This window comes from Siphateles boraxobius, unplaced genomic scaffold, assembly GCF_051911475.1.
Source record: "Siphateles boraxobius isolate OS27281-9 unplaced genomic scaffold, OSU_SipBor_1 130, whole genome shotgun sequence".
NCBI lineage: Eukaryota > Metazoa > Chordata > Actinopteri > Cypriniformes > Leuciscidae > Siphateles > Siphateles boraxobius.
This window is the reverse complement of record NW_027508734.1, coordinates 16243614-16270820: the sequence shown is the minus strand read 5'-3', so window position 1 is coordinate 16270820 and position 27207 is coordinate 16243614. Positions and strand designations below refer to the sequence as shown.

Genomic DNA, 27207 nt, shown 5'->3' with positions numbered 1-27207 from the left:
TACTGCAATCACACGCGGGGTTCATGGCGCTCCAGAGCGCATCAAGTTCACTCTCCCCCCAAAACACAAACATGTGAGGGATTTCGCCGGTGTACTGGCGGGGGGGGGGGGGAAATACTGTTTCAAAAAGATACGTTACGGTGTATCTTTTGTACTTTCACCTCCCACCGCCGTGATGTGGTACAGCGCCGCATCCAATCAGCGAGATGAGGAGAACACCCACACCCCAGAATCTGAATGCGGCTTTGGTGCATTATAAATACCACTTGTGATGCACCGGCAAGTCTTGGTCGTGAGGAAGCTCGGGGTTGCAGTAATACATCAGTCTTTTTTCTTTCCATAACAAAGAAGACCATCATCCATCTTTTATTTTATTTTTTTGCTTCTCCCCAATTTCAGTTCATTTCAGGCCAGTTGCATGCATTGTTCGTCTCCCAAAATGGTTTGCGAGACTAAAATCGTTGCAGACGATCACGAGGCCATAGCTGGGACAAAAAAAGATTCAATTATAGTTTCCTCCTCGCAAATGTGGACGTCTTCTCCCAGTGCGACCGAGAATAAGGTTGAAAAACGGAACCAGGTTTTTATTCGCGAATTTGAACGCTCGGACCATGAAGAGGTGCGCCGGATCTTCAACGAGGGAATCATGGAGCGGATACCTAATTCGGCATTTCGGGGTCTAAAACAGCAAACTAGAACCCAAATTATCTATGTCTTTCTCACAGGTATGTGACCAAAATTCGGGAATACGATGAGAGTATCGCTTTCATCATTGTTCCTCTGCAACATGTGAAAATAAGCTCTGAGCTGTTTGAGTTCATAAGTAAGTATAATAATTGTTAAAATGAAAAGAGTCTAACTAAAATGATGAGCCCAATTGATACATTTTATGCTCAAATCATCATACATTTTATGTTCAAAACGATGAAGCTAACTTTTGTTTTTTTACGGACGTGAAATATTTGTATATACAAACCTTTAATATACAATCCCAGTGAATATCAAGGAGTCACAAAGACAGCAGCAGTTCAGAGCATGCAGCATGCGTTACCGGTGAATATGTGTGTGTGCGCGCGCGCTGCGCTCCGAATGATGAATGAATGAATGAATGAGTCCCGCGCGAGCGCACGACGTTCCCCACAATACGTCTCGTGTTAGTGCACGAAGTTGTGTTTTTGCCTGTTTAGGTCTATGACGTTTAATTTACAGAGAATTGATAACCATTAATAATACGCATAATATTTAATGGGTTATTTCATTTTCTTGTTTACTAATGATTTTCAATGGTTTTCAACTACAGGCGGTGTAAGTGAGCATCGTGTCGATCTGGCTAAACAGCAACCTTTTTGAACCTTTATGCTACATTGAAAAAATATGTATAACCCTACAGCTGAAATTAATGATTTTTTTTAAACGATGTTTACCGGCATACTAAATATGCTCAGAGAATATGCTGCATCACGGTACTGTTCCTCTGATAAATGCAGCATAAAGGCTAACTTGAAGTGTTCTTTAGAATAGCTAAAACTTTGTGCGCATTTTACAGTTAGTTAGAGTTGTGTTGACAGTAAACAATGCGCAGTAGTACTCAAGGGCGCCATCCTGTGCCAACATACTCAGATTTTCTTGAGTTTAATTACATCCATGAAGACCCTGTTATTGTGCACTCCATTGCCCATTAAAATAAATTCCAACCGTACATGTGTATAAAGTTACTTACTACTTTTTTTTAATTACAGGATACACCGTAATTAGTCAGTTTTCCGTTACATCTCACTGCCCTGGTAAATTAGGGTTTCTCTGCACACTCCTAATTGTGTAAACATTTGTTGTCTGTTTGTCTCTCTTCTGCCAAAAATCAAACATTTGATTCTCTTTTCTGACAGGTGTCGTTTATTTTTCTTCCATTTCTCCATAGTAATGTGCTATGTTATGACCAAATCCTTCACACTGACCTTCTGCGCACCGTTTATTCTAATGGGTGCACGTTATTACTACAGCAGAAAAGTAATTCTAGAATACCTGGACTGCGCTCTGCACACTGATATGGCTGACATTGAGGAGTATTACATGAAACCCACAGGTAAGGGGTAATTTCACGCACATAAAAACTGACACAAAATTATCATCACAAGTAGGTTTTCATCATGTTTCGCTATATTAGTGAGGACATTTTGGCTCTCATAAGAATAGCCAAACCTGTACAACACTCACACTGTTCAAAAGTTTGGGGTCAGTAAGATTTTTTTATGTTTTTTTAAAGCAGTCTCTTAAGGCTGTAATTATTTCAACAATATATTTAGTAAAAACATTAATATTATGAAATATTACAATTTATAATATTTTTAATTATACTTCAGAAATCATTCCTGAATGCTGATTTGGTGCCAAAGTATCAGTGTTGAAAACCGATGTGCTGCTACATTTTTTTTAAACCGATACATTTTTTTATGATTGTTTAGATGAACAGAAAGTTCAAAAGAGCAGCATATATAAAAAATATTTTTTGTAACACATTTTACTGGTCACTTTAGATCAATTTGAGGTGTCCTTGCTGAATAAAACTATTAATTTATTTAAAAGAAAATCTTGCTGACAAACTTTTGAATGGTACTGTAAGCAGTTCATTATATTGGTGAAGTCAATGACATTATATATATATATATATATATATATAAAGCACAATATAATATACATAAAATATGATATAAATATGTCTACTTCAAACAGCACCTGGGCACTTGGTAGTAAAATATAACTATGCTGATCTAATAACATGCTTAGGCACGAATACTTGTAATATTACATAGTCTTACTATATTTAAGAGAAAAAAATATTTCATTGTATGAATTTCCAAGTTCCCACAATGCACCAGCTTCCTCAATCAACCATTTATCTCACCAGAACAAATATAAGATCAGTACCTGTGAAATTGAGGATAAATACTGCACTTTAAATGTCCAAGATGGGCTGAATATCTGATGTGTAGCTTTAATGCTGAAGACTCATGAAATATGCATAAAGTCTCTCTCAGTTCTGCTCTTGAGGATAAATCTTCTGAGTCATGTGGGCCTATCGATTGAAGGCAGGAAAAATGCTGATACAAATTGTACTGAGGTAAACTCAGATTTTCAGTTATAATCTTTAAAGCACCCCAAAATAAAAAATAACTTTCCACTTATGATCCAATTTTAAGCGCAGAAAGAGCAAAATTTTAGAGTTTGGTGATAAACACAACAAACCCTTTCAGGTGGATAAATTAGCAATAGATCCAGTACAGTTAATGAATCCCATTGTGCATTTAACCGCGATGCAGTAGTAAACATACTAATAAATACTGCAGATAACAATCAAAGTGCAGTTGAAGAGGGACAGAATGATGAAGGTAGCTAGTGGCTCTTTAGTATCCTGATACCTTGCAGATAAAAACTGTTCTTTAACCTACTTGTGTATGATTGGCACTCTGGAATTGTTTAGCAGATGGTAGTAGCACGTGCAGATTGAGAGCTGGATGGCTGAAATCTTTTATCATTCTATGGGCTTCCCTCAGACAGCGTCAGCGACATTTATTTCCTATGATAAACTCTGTTGCATCACTTCACGGTCAAATTCAGAGCAGCTGCCTTAGCAAACAGCCAGATGCTCTCTGTAATCGCTAGAAGTAAAGCCAGTTCATATATCTTAGGCCTGGAGAATCACTGTGAGTGATGCAAAATGATACACTTGCGTTCAAAGCTTGGGGATTTCATTTGATCTTTTAAACAAATTATTTATTTTATTCAGAAAGGATGCATAGATATTGATCAGACGTAAAGACTTAAAAAAAGTAAAAAATGCTGTTCTTTAGAACTTTCCATCAGAGAATCTTAAAAAAAAAAACCACAATGTATTAGTTTCCACAAAAATATTAAGCAGCACAACGGTTTACAACAATGTTAATAAGAAGAAATGTTATGCTCTTATGCAACAAATCAGCAAATGGAATGATTTCTTTAGGATCCCTTGACAATGAAGACTTGCTGAAAATTCAGCTTTGCCATCAAAGGAATAATTTACAATTTAAAATATATTTAAATAGAAAACAGTTATTTTAAATTGTAATAATATTTCATAATAATATTTGGTTGATCGATAATAATATTTCAAACAATGCAGCCTTGGTGAACATAAGAGACAAGAATCTTACCAATATTTTTTTTTTTTAGAATTCTTTGATGAAAAGAACGTTTAAAATAGCATAATTTATTTGAAATAGAAATCTTTTTTAAACATTATACATTTCTTCACCGTTACTTTATCAATTGAATGCATCCTTGTTGAATCAAAGTGTTTATTTCTTTATATATATATATATATATATATAAATAGTTCTCAGTCCTTAGTGCAGACAAGGTTTTTATTTAGTCCTGCATCAAGTGAAAGAGAATTGAAGAGTAGGGTCAGGAAATGGGGGAAGGTGTGAATCAAAGCCCCGTTGTGAATATGTGTGGTAGTTTTGTTTAGTAGCTGCATGCAGACAAAGGATTCTCCCAAGGGATTTTCTCTCTTGCTATGCTAATGTGGAATCCTACATCTGAGGAGGGAATGGTAAAGAATATATGGGTTATCTGCCAGGCTGATGTTTCTTTAATGCACTCAATATCTATTTGAAGTGGCTTTTATTTTTAAAGAGACAGGGTTTTTGCACAAGGAAACACAAGGAATAGCCCATAATATACAGCACCATAGTGATATACTTGAAAAAGACCACTAGTTTGGACAGGAAGACACCTCTTTAATATGTGGAAAATACACCAACAGATCTGTTATGCTCCCACTAGTCATCAATGATGACATGAAATGACATTTTTGACATTTAATTTCCTTAATGGGATGCGTAAAACTGCATATTCAGCAGAAATAATGTGAAGCAGGACTTGATTTTATCCATCAGGATTTAATTGGATCATAATAAGTTGTTCAATATTATTGGCGAATGTTATTTTTCTCCATTTGAATGGTCCACACACACACACACACACACACACACACACACACACACACACACACACACACACACACACAGCTGGGGAGGGGGTGTAGTAAAACTAATGAGTGTACAGCAGGACGTTCAGTTCCACAGTGATTAATAGTGCTCCTCAGCCCTGAAACTAATGCAGTCATGACTAGGGATGGGTATCGTTGAGGTTTTACTACTCTAACCGATACGGCTTATCGATCAGGTACTTTAATGGTATTCTTATCGGTTCTTTTTGTTATATTTTTTATAAAAAAAAGAAAAAGAAACAAATTAAAGAACACAATTAACATTGCTTTATATTCTGAAATTTTAAATAAATATCTATAGCAAAAGAAACAGCACTGTTTGAACAAAACCAATATAAAACATTTATATTTGTAAATGGACCAGTGTGCAGTGTTTTATGTGAACTGCTTAATAATCTGGAAGAACCCGTTTAAGTAGGGTTTGCATTTACCAAAGTAGACCTGGCAAACTATTTAACAAACCTGTCTGAGATTGATATCAGTTATCTAAATAGATATGGAGAAATAAAACAAACAAACACTTTATTTGAAAAATATAATAAAATGCATAATAATTTGGAACAGATTAATATCACAGGCCTAAAGTTTAACCAGACATTTGAATGTTTAGTTCTCACGGCTATCGTCATGAATTAACTAATCCCTCTTACATAAATATTACACTTGCAGTATTTGATTTTGTGATTTTATTTAATGTTCAACTGCTTTTTTTATGACTTTTTTCGACAGTTTGGCGAGAGATTTTAGAAGATGGTATTGACTAGATGCTTAAGAACATGTTTTGAACAGGGAGGGGTTAATCTTGTAAAACAGAGGAGTGTGTCAGAGAAGTTAATCGATCTTGTGCCAGAAACACGATTTTTAACAGAAAACAGAAAGTTCAAATACTGATCCAACTATTAGTATGCATGATAAAAGATAACATCAAGTCATTGAAAACCTATCGGTTTAGACTTACCTTTTCCTGCTATACTTCTTATGTCTTGGAGAATCCAGAGCTCAGTCGCGTCCTTGTGTATTTGTAGTCTTTGCAGCTTCTATGGCACAGATGTGACAGTCCTGCCCCCTCACCGTATTTATCTCCTTTCTCACTGCAACTCAGTAAGTAATTTAGTTATTTATAACAGAGCTGAGCCTCACAAGCATGACATAAAATACAATGTTTAAGATTAGAATTACCGTAATCTGTGCTCCTCTCATGTTAAAATAAGAATCTGACCTAAAGCTGACAGTTGGCTTGTCCAACAGGAAACAAATATGCAAAAAAATTGAATTCTCAGCATTACTGATGCAAGTCATCAGTACTGACGTGATCAGCAGGTTTTATTTACGTCAATCATGGGTCTTACAAATAGCTTTGAAACTCATTTGATGGTGCACATTTTTATGTCTGACTTTTCCTCTGAAAAAATGGTAAACAATTTATTATAACAGGTTTCCCCCATACATTATTATTAAAACATGAATATGACAAAATTACAAAAAATCAATCATAAACATGTCTCCCAGGTTCATATTCTGTTTATGGCACACTTGGACATTTATACATCCATAAATACTGACTGCTACACAGTGTGCTTAAATATGGTTTCACATTTCAGAACACAACCTATTCGTAATCTGCACTCACACTAATGCACATCGTATACATCTCCAGGTGAACTTAATTTAATTTTTTAGAGCATAAAAAATATATAAGGCTGATGAAGTGGGAAAAGTGTGCCAACCAAAAACATAAATACACATTTAAAAAGAGTTTAATTCTGCTTTACAATTTCAGTGCAGCACATTTTTTTGAACAATATCATGGTCCCTGCTTCTTAATAACCCCTCTCATCAGCTACTTTGCTAGTCTTATTCAAAGACAACTGAATCATTGATTGTCAACCATATAATGTGAGATAAATAGATTTTAATTAGTCTAGAACTGAATAAATGGATTGGCTTGATGATCTAACGATGAGGGGTGTTGAAGAGCAGCCTATACCATCATGAATACTAAAATCTGAATACAGTTGGAAATAAGCATGACCCTATTGGGCAGAAAATGCTTAGTCAAAATAATTAAATGAAACCTAGGTCATATTTTAGATGCAAGATTTTTACAAATAGCTGGCTAATGTTTACTCTAAAGACAAAAACTGAATATCTTCTTTGTTTTGATTCCCACAGGCTCTTGTTTCTGGGTGGCAGTTTTGCAAGGCCAGGTGGTGGGCATCGTGGCAGCGCAAGGTCGAGAAGACGACAACACCTTGGAACTCCGTCGCATGTCCGTGGACTCTCGCTTCCGTGGAAAAGGCATCGCCAAGGCCCTGGGTCGACGAGTTCTAGAATTTGCCATGTTAAACAACTTCTCAGCCGTGGTTCTGGGAACAACTGCCGTCAAGATGGCCGCCCACAAGCTGTACGAGTCTTTGGGTTTCCGGCGAGTGGGGGATACTGACGACCACACGCTGCCAGGAATGACCCGTTCACCGCTGGAGAGGCTCTTCTTCCAAATTCGCTATAGTCGGTACCGATTGCAGCTTCACGAAGAGTGAGAGACAGAGGGTTAACATGAGCGCAGAAGATAGAATATAAACGACAATGCCGGCAATGACCCTGAACCACCCACTGACCCGGTCCTCTTCTTCTACCTATTTATTTGTGTTTTTGTTTCGTTTTTAAAAAGTCACATCTATTCCTACAACATTTATTTTTATTCCTTTTTATGCTCATTGTTTTTGAGGGGGTTTAATGGGACATTTCATTTCTTTGACCACATTTGACGTTTCTGCTCTTAGGCTTTCTTTTCATGGTCATCTTGCCCTGAAACACCATGAACAATTGAATAGCCCCAAATGATTTTATCTTATTGGGATACAATGTGAATTTGTTCGCAGTGACAGAGTCTCCCTTAAACACATAAATCAACCAAGGCAGCTTAATTCTGCCTTTGATCTTTTTCCAATCCATCCTATAGGCCTATCCACAGAGTAGCACAGACCACTATAAACACAGTGCAGGAAGCAGTGGACGTAGGAACTGGAGGGAAGGAGGCAGTAAAGATCAATCCACCTTGTCCTCTTGACGAAGTACATTTGAACGTTGCAACAGCGGCAGTCTGGTGGAGTCAAAAAGTCCATCCAATTGTAACTTTTAGTCCAAAGCACAGCATTTTTTCAACTGTGTATAACTGATGAACAAAAACAACTAGAAATGTGGAATATTATAAAGCCAGTGATTTATATCCTTAAGCACCCCTTGTTTAATAGGTTACGATAACAACTTTGCAATATGATCTTGATTTGTTTTGATGGTTAAGCAGGTTCCTAGTGCTGAGCCACAGTATCAACATTAAGAAATAACCAGAAAAACATGAACGCTCTTTCATGTTAAAGAAAATGTTTCTTCTCTACTCTTCATTTGGCTAACATTTAAAGTTGTAGTCAGGGAAATTCACGTTTACAAAAGTCTAAATTCACTTGAAATCTGATTATTAGTGTACACACATTTCATATTCACATCTATTGGTGTACCGATTTGATGAAGTTTTAATAATGACTTGATTAAACTTTTTGGTTAAAAAAAAAAATTGCTTAAACGCTGTCTGATATCGCTCCTCCAAAGCAAAGTCTAAAATACAAAAACAAAACAAAAAAGCAAAAACAAAGGCGATCAGAATCCAAGTGCATTTGAATTAAACTTGGGTGGCATAAAGGCAGAAATGAGATTATAAACCTGAAATTAAACTAGGCACAAATCTAAATTTGGATACATATATAAAAAGGATTGTATAAGTATACAATATCTAAGGCTTTATATTCTGCAACTACTCAATGTATATGTAAAATGTTTGAAAACATACATATAAGACATACCCATAATCTCTCTCCGTCTCTATCCTCCTATCACAGTACCAGCAGAGGGAGAGACAAACCACAAAAAGCCTCACCTGTGACAATGTTGTATAAAGTTAAGAAACTAAATGTGATTTAAAAATACATAGTAGTAACATGTAGTGCAAAAAACAAAAACAAACATGATCATTGCCAGTTTTCCTTGACTTTAACCCCACCCCCATCCAAAAATCTAACTGCAACCCTGGGCCAGACCTCTCCCTCCTTCACGCCCCCACCCCCCTCTCTCTGCATGCACCACAGAGTCTTGTTGCACCGCCCTTTTCCCCATTCTAGCTTGTACTATCTATCCCCATTCTTCTGTGATGTCACAGTAGCAGTGTGGAGAGTTGTGGGCATGGCTTAGAATGTGCGATGGGCGGGGTCAACCAAACAATAGGATTACCCACCAGCTTGCTGCTTCAATGACATCACAGCTGCCAATAGTAGAATGCAAGAGCAATGCAAGTATGTGGCATGCCTCTGTACCTGGTTTGTGCGTACGGTGCCTGCCCCTGAAAAGAAGTATATTTAAAAATATGTAAAACAAGCTTCTTCTTTTTTTAACTGAACATATAACAAATATGTGTTTCATTGTTCAAAGAAATTGTTGTTGCATGAAACGTCTTTGAATGAAAAATGAGCAAGAAAATACCATATTTAACATGGCAAGTCTTAAAAGTGGAGCGGTTTTTTTTTTCGATGTAATTTTTGTTCATTCTAAAATTCTTGAGTTATTGTCATCTTTTAGGATATTGCGAGATGTTCTTTTTTATCATTAAGAAGGCCTTGACATTTTTTTCACTGAATGCGCTGTTTTGATTACAGATAAGTTAAGTGACGCTTCTCACTTTACTTGAGGACATCCCTATTTTAGCTATGTAGTTTGAAATGAACAAGGCACCAAGAAAGCAATTCTGTAGACACAACTTTGCCAGTTGGGTGTGCCAGTCAAATTAGACATAGCATCCACCTGTCTCCCTTAAAATTGACTCATTGAATGGATATTTGAATGCACCAATATCCTTAAGAAGAAAGGTTAGGCTGATCAAATCTGTGATGGGATATTTAAACATGAATTCCTTTGTAAACCCAAAGCAAACAGGCTACAGATCACACTAACCTGATATCTTGTGAAACAATTACCAAAACGATCAAACACAAATGTAACACAGTATGAAAATATACAAGGAGCATGAAGTTCAATCCCACATTTAGAAATCAGTAACAGATCAACAGAAAAAACACATAAATGATTTACCAGAGAGCTGGCAGATTTGAATGTACACGGCAATCAGCAATGTATTATGTATTTTGAAGATCCAGATTTGAACAGTGATTGATGTAATTGAGGTATTTTGCTCAATTGAGTGTTATTCTTCTGTAGAGCAACTGTCTTGAAAAACCTTTAACTTATTATTCCGAATGCAGTTAGCATGGGATTGGGAATTTTATCTATAAGGTGCATGTATTGTTGCCAGATAGAAGAGAGCCTTATTGTGATGCTAAAATTGCAAGCAAGTGCAAGCAAGAACACCATGATTGTGTGACTGCTTGTGTTTAACTAACACGTTGACCAGTTCCTGATCATGCCGCTGGTTTTGCACATGCTAAAACGTTTTCACATGCTAAGCGCTCAATTAAATTGGATTTATATATACAGTACAGTTAGTGTCCTATGTGGGTTTAGACTGGTGACTCGATTGGCTGGAGAATGTCTCTGAAAGTTGGAGCAGTGCTCAAGACAGCGGCCAAGTTAAGTTACGCAAGAAAAAAGCTGGTGTTTTACCCAAGTCTCAAAAAACAACAACACAGAAATAAAGTGCATTCTTATACATCAGTGTTATACTATACAAGGCATTCAGATTGACCTTGGTAACCTGCATGAATAAGATGGCTGCTAAGAATGTTTCACAGAGGAGAAGGGAGTTCGAGAAGATTCACGATGATAGATGGTCTTGCTGCATCACTATCACCCTTCAGGTGAAGCATGGAACAAGCCAGGACATCAAAATGTGGAGCTGCTTCCTTCTCCTCTCATTTTTTGGGGTTGAAAGCACTCACTTATTGTGGCTTCAAGTGCTAAGGAGGTAGTGCCACTTGTAGCACAACTTTCTGAATTTTTTTTTATTTAAAAAAAAGAAGGGTTTGTCTCATGTGCTTATCTATGATTCACTACAATGTATCAACAGTATTTCTTAAAAAGTTGCATTTGCCAAAGTTGAGATGTTTGCTGTATTTCCTTATTTTGCCATTTGTCTTTAAGATAAACTCATCTTTGTAGTATTCATGTGGAAATCAATCCTATGTGCCATTTTATAAAGCAATAATGCAAAGTATCACAGTTGGGGAAAAAACAAACATAACAAGAACATGACCCATGAGATTATATAAATGTTCTAATGCTGCATTGATGTTCAATCCCTCATACTTTACTGGTGACAGTCGCTAAGATGTTATTAGTAATGGCACAGCAACATCACCATGGGCAAGCCAAGGCCTGACAAAGTGTGAATGTGAATTTTCTTTTTTGTATATTCTCATTTTTTTATATTTCCTTAATTCTAATTACAACTAACATGTTTACTTGCATCTTGAATTCTTCAGTTTATGGTGGATTTTTATGTTGTACTGATACGAAACCCACAAAAATAAGCGAGAAACCTTTGTGAGCGAGTGATGTCATGGGCCTCTGAAAGTTACGTCAAGCTCTGAACCACAATTGGTTGGTCTTAAAAATCCACTGTCTCCTGATTCACGAGGAGTGCAGTTTCCAACAATCTGTGACGGCAATCAACACCACACTGCCAGTTTTACAAGTGGCACAATATGCAGGTTCATATCTACAAAGCTTTATTATTTTTCTTGAAAACAATTAACCTTTTTTATTAACATTTTAATATATGTAAAGCTGTAAAGTGTAATTAACTGTAAATAGCATTTGGGGACATTTTGTGATCGTTTTGTAACAGAAACTATATGAATATAATTAAGACGTTTACAAAAAAACAACAACAACAACAATTCACTTTGGGAAACAACTGCAAACTGAGACAATTCTAACTATACAATCTGCTTCCATTTGTGCCAGTCAGAGAAGCAGAAGCAACTTTCGGAGACCCTGCATCCTCTTAGCACTTATTAGGGGTTCTTAGAAGCATTGCAAAGTGCCAGCAGGTTACTAATTATTTAAAATTATTGCTAATTTATGGGTAAATCACTTTGGAAATGTATGGCACTAAAACAATTTCTCAAGTTGCGAGTAACATTTTTCTTTGCTTTAGAAATGCTCATGTTTACAGTTTCTGGTATGAGTTGACATTAGTTGCTCCATTTTGTCAGTGTGTTAAACACATTTCAGTCATTGGCTGCCTGTTACTATAGAAACAAGCCTATACAAAGCATAGCAGGGAAATGATATGCAACCATACATGGGGCGGGTCAGTAGCAACAAGATGGGGCTGGTTTTAGTATGATAATGAAGTTTGGGGAAAGAAAAGGGAGGTTTTAGTTTTTCAGCATGGTAAATCTGACCTTGCTTTACCTGTTTGGTCGCAGTGATCACCTGGTTCTTTGGGTCTGAAATCATTGTACTGCCTGGGTTTCCTTTGGAATTTTTTTTAAACTGCTTTTTACATTCCCACCTTTTCTCTTTTTCTTTAATTTCCTTGATACACAGGAACTTTATAAAGATGTAAAGAAAAGTTTTCCTGATTTATGAAAGAAAAGGATGTACATACTGTATCAATTAAAGGAATGATGCATAAAGCTTGTGCACATGTGCCTGAAGTTGCATGTGTACACATGTACAAATGTACATTCAAAAATTACAAAGTCTGGTTAAATAAGGGCAACATTATTCATAGTCATAAGTAACATGCAAGGTTCAAATACTTTGTGCAAAACATGACCTCATTATTGACCCCCATTGCACATTCTAAAAGATCTTCTATGCCAATTCTCAGTGAGTACTGAGAATTAATTAATGACTTTGAGAAAGAACAAACAGATCGTGACCTAGCATGGTAAAATGTATCTACTCTCAGTGCCAGACCTTTAAGACAGGCTTGCAGTCATTTGACGTTCAGAGAGGGTAACTTAGAGCCTTTAAAAACACAACAACCAGCACAGAGACTGGAACATTTTTCAAGGGTGTGTTTGTATTGATAGGGGGCATTGCGAAGGGGCATAAGATCTGACGCCCCAAACGGACAAGAAAATCTGGGTCAGTATGTATGTGGACTGTGTACACGTGAGAAAGGCCAGTGGGAGCTGCTGAACGAGTTGTGAGGTGCCGTGGAAACGGAAGAGATAAGATTAACAGGTTTAAAATGGAGTGAGCGAGACTCACTAAATGAGGACTGAGTTTATTAATATTCATCAGGAGACAGACGATTCATCATAGCAGCTGAGAAACAGATAGCATTGCCAGTAATACAGCTGAAATTAAGCCTGTTCTGGACAGAGGCTCATATTTATTTATTCACTGAATATGTGAGTTGACAGATAAATTGAATATAAGATGCACAAACATTGAAAATGAACAAAGATTTACTAGCTACTTCCATTCTCATGCAAAGAGATATAAACCTCTGAACAGAGAGAAGAACAGAATAACAGTGAAAGGCTAGAAATGAATGAAGGGAAGCCCCCCAAAAGAGAAACTGGTACGATCCAGCCTGCTCCCGTTGCCCTCGGATACATCAGCAAGTAACAAGAATTGAGAACTGCAGCTGCTCGGTTACCATAGTAACGGGATGGCGAGGAAGAGTGGGAGACTCAGACAGAAGTAGCTGTAGTGGTGCAGGGGAGGTTCATCTCACACATTGAGCCCCATGACCGTCCTGTGGACAGTGAGACTTTGAGAGGCACCTGAGAATAGAAAGAAATGAACTACCATCACTAGATCCTCTATATCTTTTGACCTACATCTGCTGCATCGTTCAGTTTTATAGTAAATTAAAGGATGGAAGGCCATCTGGAAATGTAATTCAGCTTAATTAGGTTACCAACAAACGCTGTGACACAGCAAATCGCTTTTCTAGTAGACAAATCTGTTTGATAGTCTGTCTGATATGATTAAGGCTTCTATTAGAGCAATAAAATGCTTGTAAAAGAACAAGGAAGACTCTGAATAGATCACAGCATGTTCTCTACATCCAGAAGCTCGTCTTCATACTAAGATAAATAATTGTCTTTTAAATAAAGCTGTGTGGAAGTTCACTTACAGAGATATTCACTTCCAAATCTGCAATGTGCTGAAGAGATTCCATGGTCTTCTTCACCAGCACTGTTCACCAACATAAGATTCACAATTTTGAAGGGAAATCACTTTTTGTCTCTAAACTAATATTCTGGGTAAAATACTAGTTATGCTCTTTTGACAGCATTTGCATCTTAATGTCAATTACCAGCTTAGTTATTAGAGTTAACTGAAATTATTAAAACATTTTTGTTAAACTTACTGATTGTGTTTCAGGGACCTAATAAAAGTAACAAAATTAAACTAAAATATAAATATTTTAAAAAGCAAAATTCAAATTATCAAATTAATCAAATTATTAATAAAAACTATAATAGTCTTATTTTAACATTTATATACTGATTACCACAGAAAATAATTCAGAGATAATTTACTCAGAACTTGAAATTAACTTGTATTTCACTCAGAATATTCCTTTCATGTTCATATAACAGGACATGTGAGGTTACCCTCACCAGCAAACTGTTCCAATTGTAAGATCTCCACTTCAAACAGCAGCTCATCGTGGATTTGAGCCACCAGCCTAAAAAGATCAAGTCACACAGAAACTAGAACAGAACTATCAATCTTAACGTTGGGATATAATGACCAGACCATGACCACTAAACCATGATGCGTTTAGTTTCTGGAATGTGACGCCAATATTACATTAAAAGGTTCAGTAATCTTATTGCTCTACATCGGTCTGGATGCCATCTACTGCAGACATATCTCCTAATACTCACTGAGAGGAATCGAAAGAGACTTGGAGGGAGGGGTGAGGAGATAGAATGAAGAGGGAGGGATAGAGATGCTAACAAAGATAAATGACTGTAATATAGAGCTGCACTGCAAGTTGAGTGATTCACACAGATAGGCTAAGAGAGAAAGAGAAAGAATATCAAGGGATATGCAGAAAGAGAAAGTAAAGATATCTGTTGAGAAGAAATAATAATAATATATATATATATATATATATATATATATATATAATTTATTAACTTGTAATTTTAAAAATGTATTAGCATGTCTAAATTAGCATAAACCAAGACTAATAAATGCTGCAAAAGTACTGTTCATTGTTAGTGAATGATGCCTAATGCACTAAGGAAAATTCTGCCATTATTGACATCTTCATGTCTTTCTAAACCTGTATGACTGACTTTCTTCTGTGGAAGATAAAAGAAACAGCATTTCTCAGTGTTTATTCAATCACACAATGGAGGTCAGTGGTCACCAAAGCAGTTTGGTTACCAACATTCTTCAAAGTATCTTCTTTTATGTTCCACAGAAGAGTCATACAGGTCTGGAACAACATGATGGTGAGTAAATGATGGCAGTTTTTAGGGGGAGCAATCCCTTTAACTAATTGAAACTTAATGTAAAATGTTACCACATTTCCCAGATACAAAATATATCATTAAGATACACATGGGATTATAAGAGAGGGAGTGGAAAACTGGATGGATGTACCTGGCAGTGTAAGAGGCAGAAGACACTTGAGAGCAGATTTTGATCATGGCCATTTTGGCTAGGTCTGCAGCTGAGCCTGAAGGGTCACACACAGTCATTGTGACAATCACAAATGCCACACACATTACAAACACAAGTAGAAACACACAATACCCTGTAGTACAAAGTTGACAGCCTGTCTCTCTGCTTGGTTTCGAAGGCTCCAGTCAGCAGAGTGAATGTGAGGGAGGGAACGGCGCCTTCCCATTATGGACTTCACAAAACCTAAGGCATCAATAAGAAAGAACATACACAGCAACTTATACACACTTTCAACCTTATTATACTCAGTCACTCATTCACACACAGACTCTTTACGAATCACTCATGCCAATGCATTCCGGGGTAAGGCAGACAATAGGTCAAGCTTTACGCATAAACCCCTGATGGAAAAGAGTGAGGTCAGCTGGTGGACTCATTTGAAAAATCTTTTTCCCAGAAGCACAGAGACGCCAGGAGTTATGGGACACAAAGAGAGACCACTGCATGTATATGTGTAACACTGTTCAGGAATGTGTGTGGCTCAGTGTGGGCGCATCATACGTACTGACAACACTAATGACACATCACTGGAATGTGCTACTGTGTTTCTCTGCTATTGAGGATTATGAGCACGTGTGCTGCCTGTTTCTGTGAGTTTTGGCAAATGTGAAATGTTAGCCTCATCGAAATGTATGACAGTAAGTCATCACCCGTATGTGTCACATTACAAAGTTTGTGTACTGAAGTAACATACAGTGGCCACATATATTTGGACACTTAAAGGGATAGTTCAGAGTGGAGTCCAAAACAACAAACAATTTTTATTATATGGCCAAAAAAATATATAAATTAATATTAAAAATAAATAAAATATTTCAGATTCCACTGAAGTTAGTCAGTCACAGGTTTGGAACGACACAAGTTTCATCAGAACTTTCGTTATTAGGTGAACTATCCCTTTAAGACACTTCAATTTATTTCATTGCATTATATAAAACCAAAATACAATAAAACCGTATTTGCAGTTTTAACCAGCTGTGACCATTTCAGAGGATGTATGACATCAACTACCCTCAAATTCAGGCAGGCGCCCTAGCAGGTCAGATTAACTACCATACTATTTGACAAGCAGAAATTGTCCAAACCTCTTTTTGTAAAAGTTATTGCATCATAAGTGAGTTTGTGTTATATTTCTTTGAAAATAAATGTAATTTAATTGGATATTTTGTTCATGAAATGACACGCATACGTTTTTAGCTTTTACCTTTGTAGCTTAAAGGGACAGTCCGCCCAAAAAGAAAATTCTGTCCTTGTGCGAGACACAAAAAAAATATTTTGAATAATGTTGATACCAAACTATTTTGGTGACCACTGACTTCCATCATATGGACAAAAAAAAATTGTAATTCCTCAAAATATCTTCTTTAATAGTTTCACATTAGTAAGATACAGGTTTGGAATAAAATGGGTGTGAGTAAATGATGACATAATCATTTTTGGATGAACTATCCCATTAAGTTTCCAAATACCGTTTGGGGTCATTGTAGTTCAGGCCCTCCATCAAAGCATGCATCAGCAGGTAATAAGTAATTTTACTTTTCACCTCTGAGAAAGATCCTGTATCAGTCTTGTCTCTTTCACATTAAACTACATAAAATTAACTCTCCAAATCAAAAGTCAGCACATAAAGTCTCCCTGAACAGAAGATTAGACTATATCAGATTCCTACTGGAACACCCTGTTCTAGAACAGATTACTGCGAGAGAAAGCTCAGGCTTTAAAGCCCTTCTCAATATCATTTTCTTGAATATCTTTCCTCCCTTTCAAAACCTGATAAATTTCCCAGCAAAATGATAGCAGGTGTTTTGTTGCTGTGCAGGCATGTCAATACCTCCAGTATTGATTGTGTAATGAGCGCACTTGCTGGAACTTGCAGTCCTGGACCTTCAGTTTCACATTCTGAGGTGCCTGTTTGATGAGTAACTTTGAGCACTTCACTCATTTTATAACCTATATGTGAATTTACAGAATGCAATAAACGAGATCATCAGCTATTAGAACAGGAACACTGACAATAAATATATACATTTTTGATTCATTCCGACTGATTTTCTGATTCAATACAATACAATACAGTGAAATTATGAAATGTTTGATAGCAAAGGTACTGTCAAAGTCTCAGTAATTTTTCATTGGTAAGAGGGAATGCTTTCTCTTTTAGTTCCCATAATATTCATGTCTCCTTTAAATTTCAGCTGACATGAAAAAGATTTTTCAAGGACAATAATTTTCCACTCCATTGCCAGTTAAAAGATACCCATTGGTTATTACTACTAACCAGTTTATATAAAGTAAACACAAAGCACTGTACATCACAGCAGTAAGATAACGGTTTACTGTCAGACTCAATCTGACAATGCCTGACAAAGACGTAGCTTCAAATCTTCCCAAGCCTATATATGCCATTACTATATTATCTTTTCATTATATGTTAGCTTTTAATCATTCATACTTAACTATTTTTATGTTAGCTTACTTCTACTTAAAGCTCCAATGACCGATCGTTTCGCTAGATAAGACCCTTATTCATCGTCTGGTATCGTTTAAAGCCCTATGAAGCTGCGCTGAAACTGTCATTTGGTCCTTGAAACGTTTGTGTCCTATTGAAGTCCATTATATGTAGAAAAAGCCTGGAATGTTTTCATCAAAAACCTTAATTTCTTTTCGACTGAAGAAAGAAAGACATGGACATCTTGGATGACATGGGGGTGAGTAAATTATCAGCAAAAGTTTTTTTTAAAAGTGAACTAATCCTTTAACGTTATCTTAGTAGCTATTTATAACTTATAGAAAGAGTGCAACGTTAAAGTTACATGTATTGCAAAATACATAATGATTTGAGGACCAAGTTTGTAGTCAAAGTATGGGAAGGCCATAGTCAATGTAAAGCATATTGTTGATGTTTCGTCCCTATTAGTGAATGTTCCATAACTGTTTATAATCCGCCGTCATCGGTGGTCCTGCTTACTAGCCTGCGCGTTCACGGCAGGCTCCGCTGTGGGGGAGGAGCTGTGGAGGGAGGAGCTGTGGAGGGAGGAGCTGTGGGGGAGGAGCTGTGGGGGAGGAGCTGTGGGGGAGGAGCTGTGGAGGGAGGAGCTGTGGGGGAGGAGCTGTGGAGGGAGGAGCTGTGGGGGAGGAGCTGTGGAGGGAGGAGCTGTGGGGGAGGAGCTGTGGAGGGAGGGCTGTAGCGCAGCAGAGAGCAAGGGGGTTGGTCCTGTAAGTTGTGCTTGTTCAAATTTTCAGGCTAAGTCAACATTTTCTCAAAACTCCCTACTGCAGCTTTAACTGCCTTGTATTTTTCTCTATTCTGCATTGGCATACAATGTATTATCATTTATCAAGCCAAAACATCACACCAAACTAAATTTAAATTTCAAATTTGATAATAATAGTAAATATAGCCAGTAACCTGCCTGCTGGATCTTTTTAAGCAACAATGAGGAGAACTTAGATAGAATATAAATGGCAGCAGGAAACGTAACTGTGAGACGCAGTAAGAGAAGTGAAAGAATGAGTGTGAGCGACTTTGTGTGAAGTTCACACAGTGGTGTAAAAACCATGATGTGTGTAATATCAGTAAAAGTGTGTCCTAAAGGCAGCTCTAAACACAGTGAGTTTTGTAAGTGAGCATCAGCTGCTGTGCTGCTCTGCCTAGTTTCTACTTTCCATTTATCACACACACCGTGTTCGTGGCAGTGCTGGATAATGTCCTGGATGAAGGCCGGCACTTCTCTGTACGTATGTAGGAAAGTTTCCTGAAAACGGCCAGCCTCCTCTGCACTCACACCCAGAATACTAGATAACCGCTCTCTTCCTGTGTGCGAGAAAGAGGGAGAGAGAGTCAGTGGACAACAGCAAATATTCCAAGCTTAAAACAGTTCAAGGTGAGACAAAAAAAGACACAATGAGGTGAGGCACAGAATTATTGGCGAGAAAAAGGCTAAACTCATGTGCCAATAAAACCAATGTTGCTATGGCAGCAACTACCATGACAACAAATGTGACAAAAACATGAGAGCACTAAGTTTGACCACTAACTATAACTTCTGATGTGTAGTATGTGATATAACATGTACACTGTAGTTTAAAAGTTTGGGGTCATTCAGATTTTTTTAAAAATAAATTAATACTTTTATTTAGCAAGGAAACGTTATATTGAAAAAAAAAAGACATTTATAGTGTTACAAAAGATTTCGATTTCAAATAAATTGTTTTTTTAAACTTTCTATTCATCAAAGAAACCTGAAAGAATGCATCACTGTTTCCACAAAAATATTAAGCAGCCGACGGTTTTCAGCACTGATAATAACAATAAGAAATGTTTCTTGAGCACCAAATCAGCATATCAGAATAATTTCTGAAGGATCATGTGACACTGAATGATGCAAAAAATTCAGCTTTGCCATCACAGTACTAAATTAATTTTCTAAATATATTAAAATAGACAAGTTACTTAAAATTGTATTCATATTTTAAAATATGATTTTTTCCTGTTTTTAATCAAATAAATCCAGCATTGGTGAGCAAAATTTACTTCCAAAAACACAAAAAAATCTTACTGACCCCAAACTTTTGAACAGCAGTGGTAAGTCCATGAGTTTACATCCAGTAAACTGAGTTTTTTTACTCCATTTTATTCTCCATCAGGCAAAAATTCTAAGTCATCATCAGCACACCTTTCTTCATTACGCCACACAATTTATGGCATTATCATGTCCACAGCACAAGTAAGCTGTGTGCCATAGTTCAATACTAAGGTCTAATGGTTGGTTCAGATCTCTAACCCTAATTATAGTGTTGATAATAACAGTGATGCTTAGAAAGCAGCACAAATAAATACAGAAGAAACACTGTAGCATCAGACATAGGGTAGCTACTTGCATTACTCCAACCAATCAAAATACAAAGAATTTGGCATCAGTCCAACTACAGTAACAACTAGTCGCCATTACAAGCGACTTTCTTTACGCAAAGTGACCTGTTGAATAACATAGGACAGAGTTCATATATAAGCGAGACTCAGGCTCATTTTCATCTGACCTTCTGTCTGCCTGTAATTGAGATTATTTATAGACAGAGATGGAGAGTGAATATATCAAGCATGTGAGCAGTGAGATGAAGATGGAAAGAGGTACGCAGAAGTGATGAAGAGTGTGTGTCTGCATTCTCACTCGTTGAGATCATTTGCTCTCTGGTGCTCCTCCTTTTGCATAATTACTCCAACCTCTCCACCTCTAAATCATCCTTCTCTCTGGGATACTCAATTGTTAGCCTCTTATAGTCTGACCCAATTGTGTGTATGTGTGTCCACCCCTCCCCCTCACCTAAGAGTGTGTGTTTGTTTTTGATTATCTTCCATGGTACACCCCCTTTTAGCATTCTGTAACCATGGCAATCCATCGCATTCTGCAAGATTATCAACATATGCTGACACTGTGGCGCTCTCACCCCTCTTCTCTCACTCACTTTCTACCAGCACTCTGTCATTCCATATTGCCTTTCTCATGCTGTCTCTATTTCCCAGTTTTCCTAATGACAGTATGGTAGAAATGAACATGTTTCGCTCTATTGCATCAAGCTCTGTGTCTTTGTAAGAGTGCAATAAATGTCTTATTTAGCAACTTAACGCTCACAAACACTTTTTAGTGAGCCACTTGGTGAGACGCTGGACTGAAAAATATAAAAGAGAGAAAAAAAGCAGAGGTAGGTTCAAGCTGACCCAGTTAAAGTAAAGTAAAGTAGAACAGTGACACCCTCCTTCAGTCCCTCTCTCTCCTCCACACACATATAATAAGATTCTTCTCATGTTGTAGTCATGGAAGCCAGATTCTGGGAGATCTCTGCTAGCAACCACTATGAACAATAAGCTATTCCTGTCAGGATGATATTCAAATACAGATAAATATTTTTGTGTTTTACTCCAACTTGGGACTGTGCACGTTCTTTCAGTGCTGTCGGGGTGTTGTTTTCTTGCTGCTCAACAGTAATTAGTAACATGGTATTTGCAGCTCAAGGGAGTCGCCATGAGCAAAGATGGCAGCATGCAAGACTTCACAAAACTGCTTGCAACAGCCACTGGAGAGAAGGTTGCGTTGTCAAAGTTAGCAAAAAAACAAATTGCTTACAGCACTATTCAAGGCTAGAGTTGCAATTAAAATAAATAATGAATATTAAAATGTTCTGTTATTTCTCTAGATTGAGGGGATGGCATGCATGCATTATGGGTAACATAGTTCTCACCAGCTCCATAAACCACAGAGTAGACGATACGCTTGGCATGCTCTCTGTCCTCCAAACTCACTGTGTCCTCGCTCACACCCTTCCTAAAGACAGAGACAGAGACATAGACATTTATGTAATGAAAGTGCCAGTAGTGCTGGTATGCTGGAGGCATCAGTGTTTGTGACAGGGAATCAGGGGCTGCCAGCAGATGTCTTACTGCATTAGAGCCGCGGCTAGTGTTAGCCAACACTTAGACTTTATAATATCAAAATCTTGGCTCTTTGTGGTAAGCATCACACAAACATAAAATAAGGCACATACCCACAGAAACACTGGGAGGATCTGGGGTCATTAGATAGTAAGTTACAGAGTGGGGGCAAGAATCCGTCCTCACACACATAGGGCTCATGTCAGCAATCACATCACACTTTGTCTTGACAGGCCTGTCTCCGTGTGCTATCGTAACTGTGGAGATGTGAGCATCAGACTGATCGGCTCTCATCTCTCTCGATTGCCTCTCTGTCTTGCTCTCTGTCTGGTTCACTGCACACAGCCGCAGGGTGAAAAACACAGACTGGTACTGCAGGACTCTGCCCTCTTGACAGCCTGTTTATTACCCTTCATGTGTGTGACAAATGGAGCATCTAGCATTCTTTAAACACTTTTTACTTTACTCTCTGGGACTAATATTGTTTAATTTGTTAGCATCAACACAATTAAAAAAAATTACCTAGCACTTTCATTAAAATATAAAAGACATCAGTAGTAATATTGTAAAATATTATAACAGTTTAAAATACAATGGGTTTCTATTTTAATATTTAATTTATTCCTGTGATGGCAAAACTAAAATTTCACATGATCCATCAGATTTGGTGCTTAAGAAACATTTCTTATAATTATTGTCAATGCTGAAAACTGCTTAATATTTATGTGTACACATTTGATGTTGATAAATTTTTTCAGGATTCTGTGATAGTTCTTAAGTAAAAGTATTCATTTTTCTTACTGACCCCAAACATTTTAGTGTATGTGTGTCTCTAAAAACAAATATGTAAAGATCAAAATGAGAGAAGCAAATATGTGTTCTGTATAAGTGTTGGGATGTGACACTCTTGTGGTGTGTTTACCCACCATTGGGCTGCCAGCATAGTGAATGCGTCTGCCTCAGGGTTCTGAAAGATTCTCAGTAACTGTGGGTCAGCTGACAGTTGAGCCAAGAGACGCAACTCCACCTGACAGAAATCTAAAAACACACAGAGACAGATGTCATAATGACCTCCAAATTTAAACTTCAACCACACAACATTTTTTATAACTTCTTCCTTATAACAAGATAAAGGGGGAGAAGTTAGCAGTGAATGATGGCATCTCTCCCATCAGTGTCAGTAGGAACAGTAATGCACCTATCAGCTTCTCCGTCAGATAAAAGAGAATATGAGAGAGGATCAGTAAGGATAGGTTAAGGGAGGATAAAGACTGTATGAGTGAGAGGGACAGAGAGTGTGTGTATGTGTGTTTTTACTGAAGTGACTGCCAGAGCAGCACTGACTCACCTTCATACATACCCAACACAGTGCCATATCCTGTTTTTGGACTATGAAATAAACTATTTGCCGTGTATTAGTGTTTAATTATGTTGGATTTAAACCGTTATATCAAGTAATTTGAGAGTTTGCTGAGCTTTATTTACTAAGGTAAAAAGGGTAGGAGAGATTCTGAGAAGAGAAATAATTATTTGGTTGTTACTTTCCTTTAGGAGGGAGAAGTGGCTCATCTTTGGCAGAAGCAGCAGCTCAAGTGAAAGTTAATCTGATCTAAATTGTCCATCAACTGAGCGGTCGAATGGACAAATGAAGACAAATCAATTTGTTTATGCGTTTCCCCAAGTATGATAACAGAACATTAATAGATAATGAATAAATGAACAGTGTGAATCTAATTATGAAAGAACAGCATGCGGCCAAGCCGGGGGACAGTGTCAGTCGAAAAGCCAGTGAAGATTATGTGTCATTTCCTCTGCTATTGATACGTGACAGAGTCAAATGGCATGACATAATGTCAGCTCATATTCCATAGTCCTTTCTTTATAAATTGAGTCTAATAAAGCCACATTAATTAAACCTGAAATCCTGACTAACCAGGCTTGAGGCAGTATGTGTATCTTATGTCTTTTGATGGAAAGAACAATAAAGTGAATATTATGAAATTAAATTACAGTTTAAACTTCAACCATTGAGACATTTGAAGAGAATTTTTTTTAAGCTAAATAGGACAACATCAATCATTTAAGATAGTTTGATGCTTCAATGAGGACAAGGTGGCAACCTTGGATAAAACTACATTAAACTTTGTCCAAAATGAGCTTCTTTAAATGAGCCACAGTCAATCTTTTCCAGTGGTATGATGGCTAGAAACAAAATAACAGAGAATAAAGAAAAGATTCATCTAATAGGCCTAAAGTATATATGCATATCACCATAACTGTATTCCATTTAGAGCTACTTAGGGAAGTTTGTCAGATTAAATCTATTCCTGTACTAGCTTCACGTTTTTATTAGAAGTTTATTAAATGCCAATGTCCTTGTGTCAGCATATCTTTTTATTTCAGTTACCAGAATGATAAAAATGAAGGTTGCAGCAGGTAGCATGTGTATTTAACATATGAAGTCAACAACTCCATGCACACAGAACAGTTAAAAGCAATAGACTGGCTGAATACTTATAGGCAAATATATTGACTTACTGATTTAGAATTGCTGTTTGATCGTGTGCATTTCTAATTAAAACCTCATTTATAAACCATGGAACCAACTAGAATTCAGAAGAAAATGAGAGTGGAGCTTGCCTGAGCAAAATTTTCCATCATGATGGTAAGGTTGTGTTAAGATCAGCGACATTTTGTGAACAAAATCTAGTCATTTCAATGGGAATCCACACAAACAATACTTTTCTGTGATGGCAGAAAAATTCCCATTGGACGTCCACATTGGTCACGCTTAAAGCTGCTTCATGCATTGCTACACTATTGACAATGGATCATTCTCTACCCACAAAATGTATACAAAATTTCGCTAATGTGACTCCACCTTGAAGATGTTCTGGGTGGTTATTTACTGGTCTCAGGTGTCTATGATATTCTGGTCCCTAGATATAGCTAGCTGTTGATTTTATAAATTTTTTCGCCATATCGACTGGAAAATCAATGGCACTGTTGTGTTTTCTGTGGAGTTCTGTCATTTGTGAAGTTTTGTAATTCAAATGTTTACCTTAAACCAGAGTTACAAGTGTTGCAAGTAACACTTATGTAAAAACGTTTGAGATATATAATAGTGTAATGCCTCTTTAAGAGAGGAATGTGCTGTGAAACATGTGACCGGTATTTACTACCTGAAAAGGAAGCGCGATTCATTTAGTTTGTAATAACTTTCAACCCGGTGTGCAGGCACTTGGTTTATAACCTGATTATCCTTTGTGAAAAAAATAAACAAACAAATGTGGAATACTGAGTAATATCCTGGGTACACTGGGTTGCCCTTTCCGTGGGAAGAAAACGGAACAGTAATAAACCAAAGGTTCGAGAGCGTTAAGCCAAGTTTGCCACTGCCCTATCAGCATTGACCAGTGAAGGAGCACCAAGTGAAGAGGAACAGGCCGAATAGACGCCTCTGTGAGATAGCGTCTTGGTCAGTGCAGGGAAAGGAAGATGGATTCGGCAGAATAATGGCCTTAAAAGGAAAGCACTCAACAGCATAGAGCTCTTTTAGCAAGAGAGCCAAAAAGTTGTCCCTCACTGTAGACCTCCTAGAAAAAAAGAGTGCTTATTGACGAGATCAGAGCACTTGGTGTGGACTTTGGAAAGCTGCACGACACTGGACTCGAATATGTTGATGCTCTAGGAAAAGTGGATAGCAAGGAAGAAAAAACAGAAAAAGAATGTAGAGGAGAAACGGTGGCGTCGTGCTTTACCACCTATACAGAAACGCTCCAGCTCGCTAAGGAGACGTTATGGTCCAAATTCACCTATGTCAACCTTAAATTGTACGCCGACGGTGCAGAGGAGAAATGTACTGAAGTGGAGGACACTGATGTGAAGGAGGACGTCGACTTTCAAGTCCTGAGAGAGAACCTGGTGGAGAGAATCAAAATGCTTGAGCAGAAGGTGTTTGAATGGGAAGGTCTTGTCCCTGGAGCCAAGACAACAGTGTATAAGCAGCAGCTATACAAGCTGGTCAACAGACTGCATGAATGGGTACGGAGCTGGCAAAAGTTGAAGCGGGTAGAAGAGGTCGACGGGAGACAAGAGGTTGAAGAAGCAGGTACTAATGAAGAGCATAGCAAGTCCGGCGAGGAGCCCACTAGAGTTAGCACGCGGCCCCAAATCCCCAGTGTAACACCTGTATACAGTACTGGAGCACCTGCGTTTCCATATGCACCACAACTAAGCGTCCCTGGCCTGCATCTCGGGGCGTACGGCTTCAGACCACAGATCAGTCTTGAAAGGTCACGCCTGACCAAGTTCTCGGGAGACATGACCGACTACTATCGGTGGAAGGCTGAGTGGGAAGAGATGGAACAGCTGTGAGACCCACTGAGGAAGGCTGCTGTTACAAGGTTCCACCTCCTGGCAAGTCTTGGTGACCGGGTGAAGAAAGACTTGGTTCTGTCTAGCTGTGCATCGGCGTATGAAATGTTCAGCACCTTGACAACCCCTTCGGGAACAAGGCAAAAACTGTCCTGAAGATATCCGATGAGGTTCAGGGCCTACCTTCAGGGCCTACCTATGATCTGCACTGCTGAAGGGTGGACTGAAAGAGTACCCAGTTATAATGATGTTATTGGAAGTGACAACTAACTCAGGCCAGCTGATAGGCACTCTTATTAATCTTACCTCTGACACCAACTATATAACAAATAACCCTGCCCAGTGCCTTGGACTGATTGGTGAACGCATCAAGTTAGTTGTCACGGAATAGGAGGGACGAAAATGACAGTCATAACCAAGAGGTACTCCCTGCGACTAAGAGTGAAGACCATCAAGGGGACGGTAATGGAGCACAAACTGCTCTGCTACAGCCTGGAGAATATTGCGGAGATAAGTCGGCCTGCCACTACGCATCAACTGGAAAAGAACTTTCCTGACGTCACAGCAGAAGAGCTGGTTCGTCCTGAGAACACCGATCTTCTGATCAGCCACAGGGAAGGTCGGCTAGTTCCACAACCGTTCAAGTTGGAGGGAGATCTAGCACTGTGGGATGGCCTAT

The 27207-nt window shown here is 37.9% G+C and overlaps 2 protein-coding genes across 8 annotated transcripts in view; one reads left to right on the top strand and one right to left on the bottom strand.

The window, feature by feature from the left end:
- Positions 1-269: 269 nt before the first annotated feature.
- On the top strand, positions 270-12693 carry nat8l (N-acetyltransferase 8-like). The gene is made up of 3 exons (XM_077228152.1): positions 270-725; positions 1919-2083; positions 7220-12693. Exons 1-3 carry the CDS (start codon positions 419-421, stop codon positions 7585-7587), a joined length of 840 nt encoding a protein of 279 aa, XP_077084267.1. The 5' UTR covers positions 270-418; the 3' UTR covers positions 7588-12693.
- Positions 12694-13291: 598 nt separating this feature from the next.
- The window catches only part of LOC143737152 (DNA polymerase nu-like), a 56887-nt gene continuing 42971 nt past the window's right edge, over positions 13292-27207 (bottom strand). For 4 of the 7 annotated variants that reach the window (XM_077228144.1, XM_077228146.1, XM_077228150.1 and 1 more), the window contains 8 exons: positions 23078-23189; positions 21962-22044; positions 19404-19535; positions 15794-15904; positions 15641-15716; positions 14644-14711; positions 14154-14215; positions 13292-13797 (listed from right to left, as the gene is read on the bottom strand). In XM_077228144.1, coding sequence (XP_077084259.1) covers positions 13705-13797; positions 14154-14215; positions 14644-14711; positions 15641-15716; positions 15794-15904; positions 19404-19535; positions 21962-22044; positions 23078-23189 — 737 coding nt within the window. In that variant the 3' untranslated portion in view covers positions 13292-13704. Of the gene's footprint in view, positions 13798-14153; positions 14216-14643; positions 14712-15640; positions 15717-15793; positions 15905-19403; positions 19536-21440; positions 21595-21961; positions 22045-23077; positions 23190-27207 lie in introns of those variants that run through there. The other 3 variants (XM_077228145.1, XR_013203626.1, XR_013203627.1) reach the window with 3 other exon arrangements.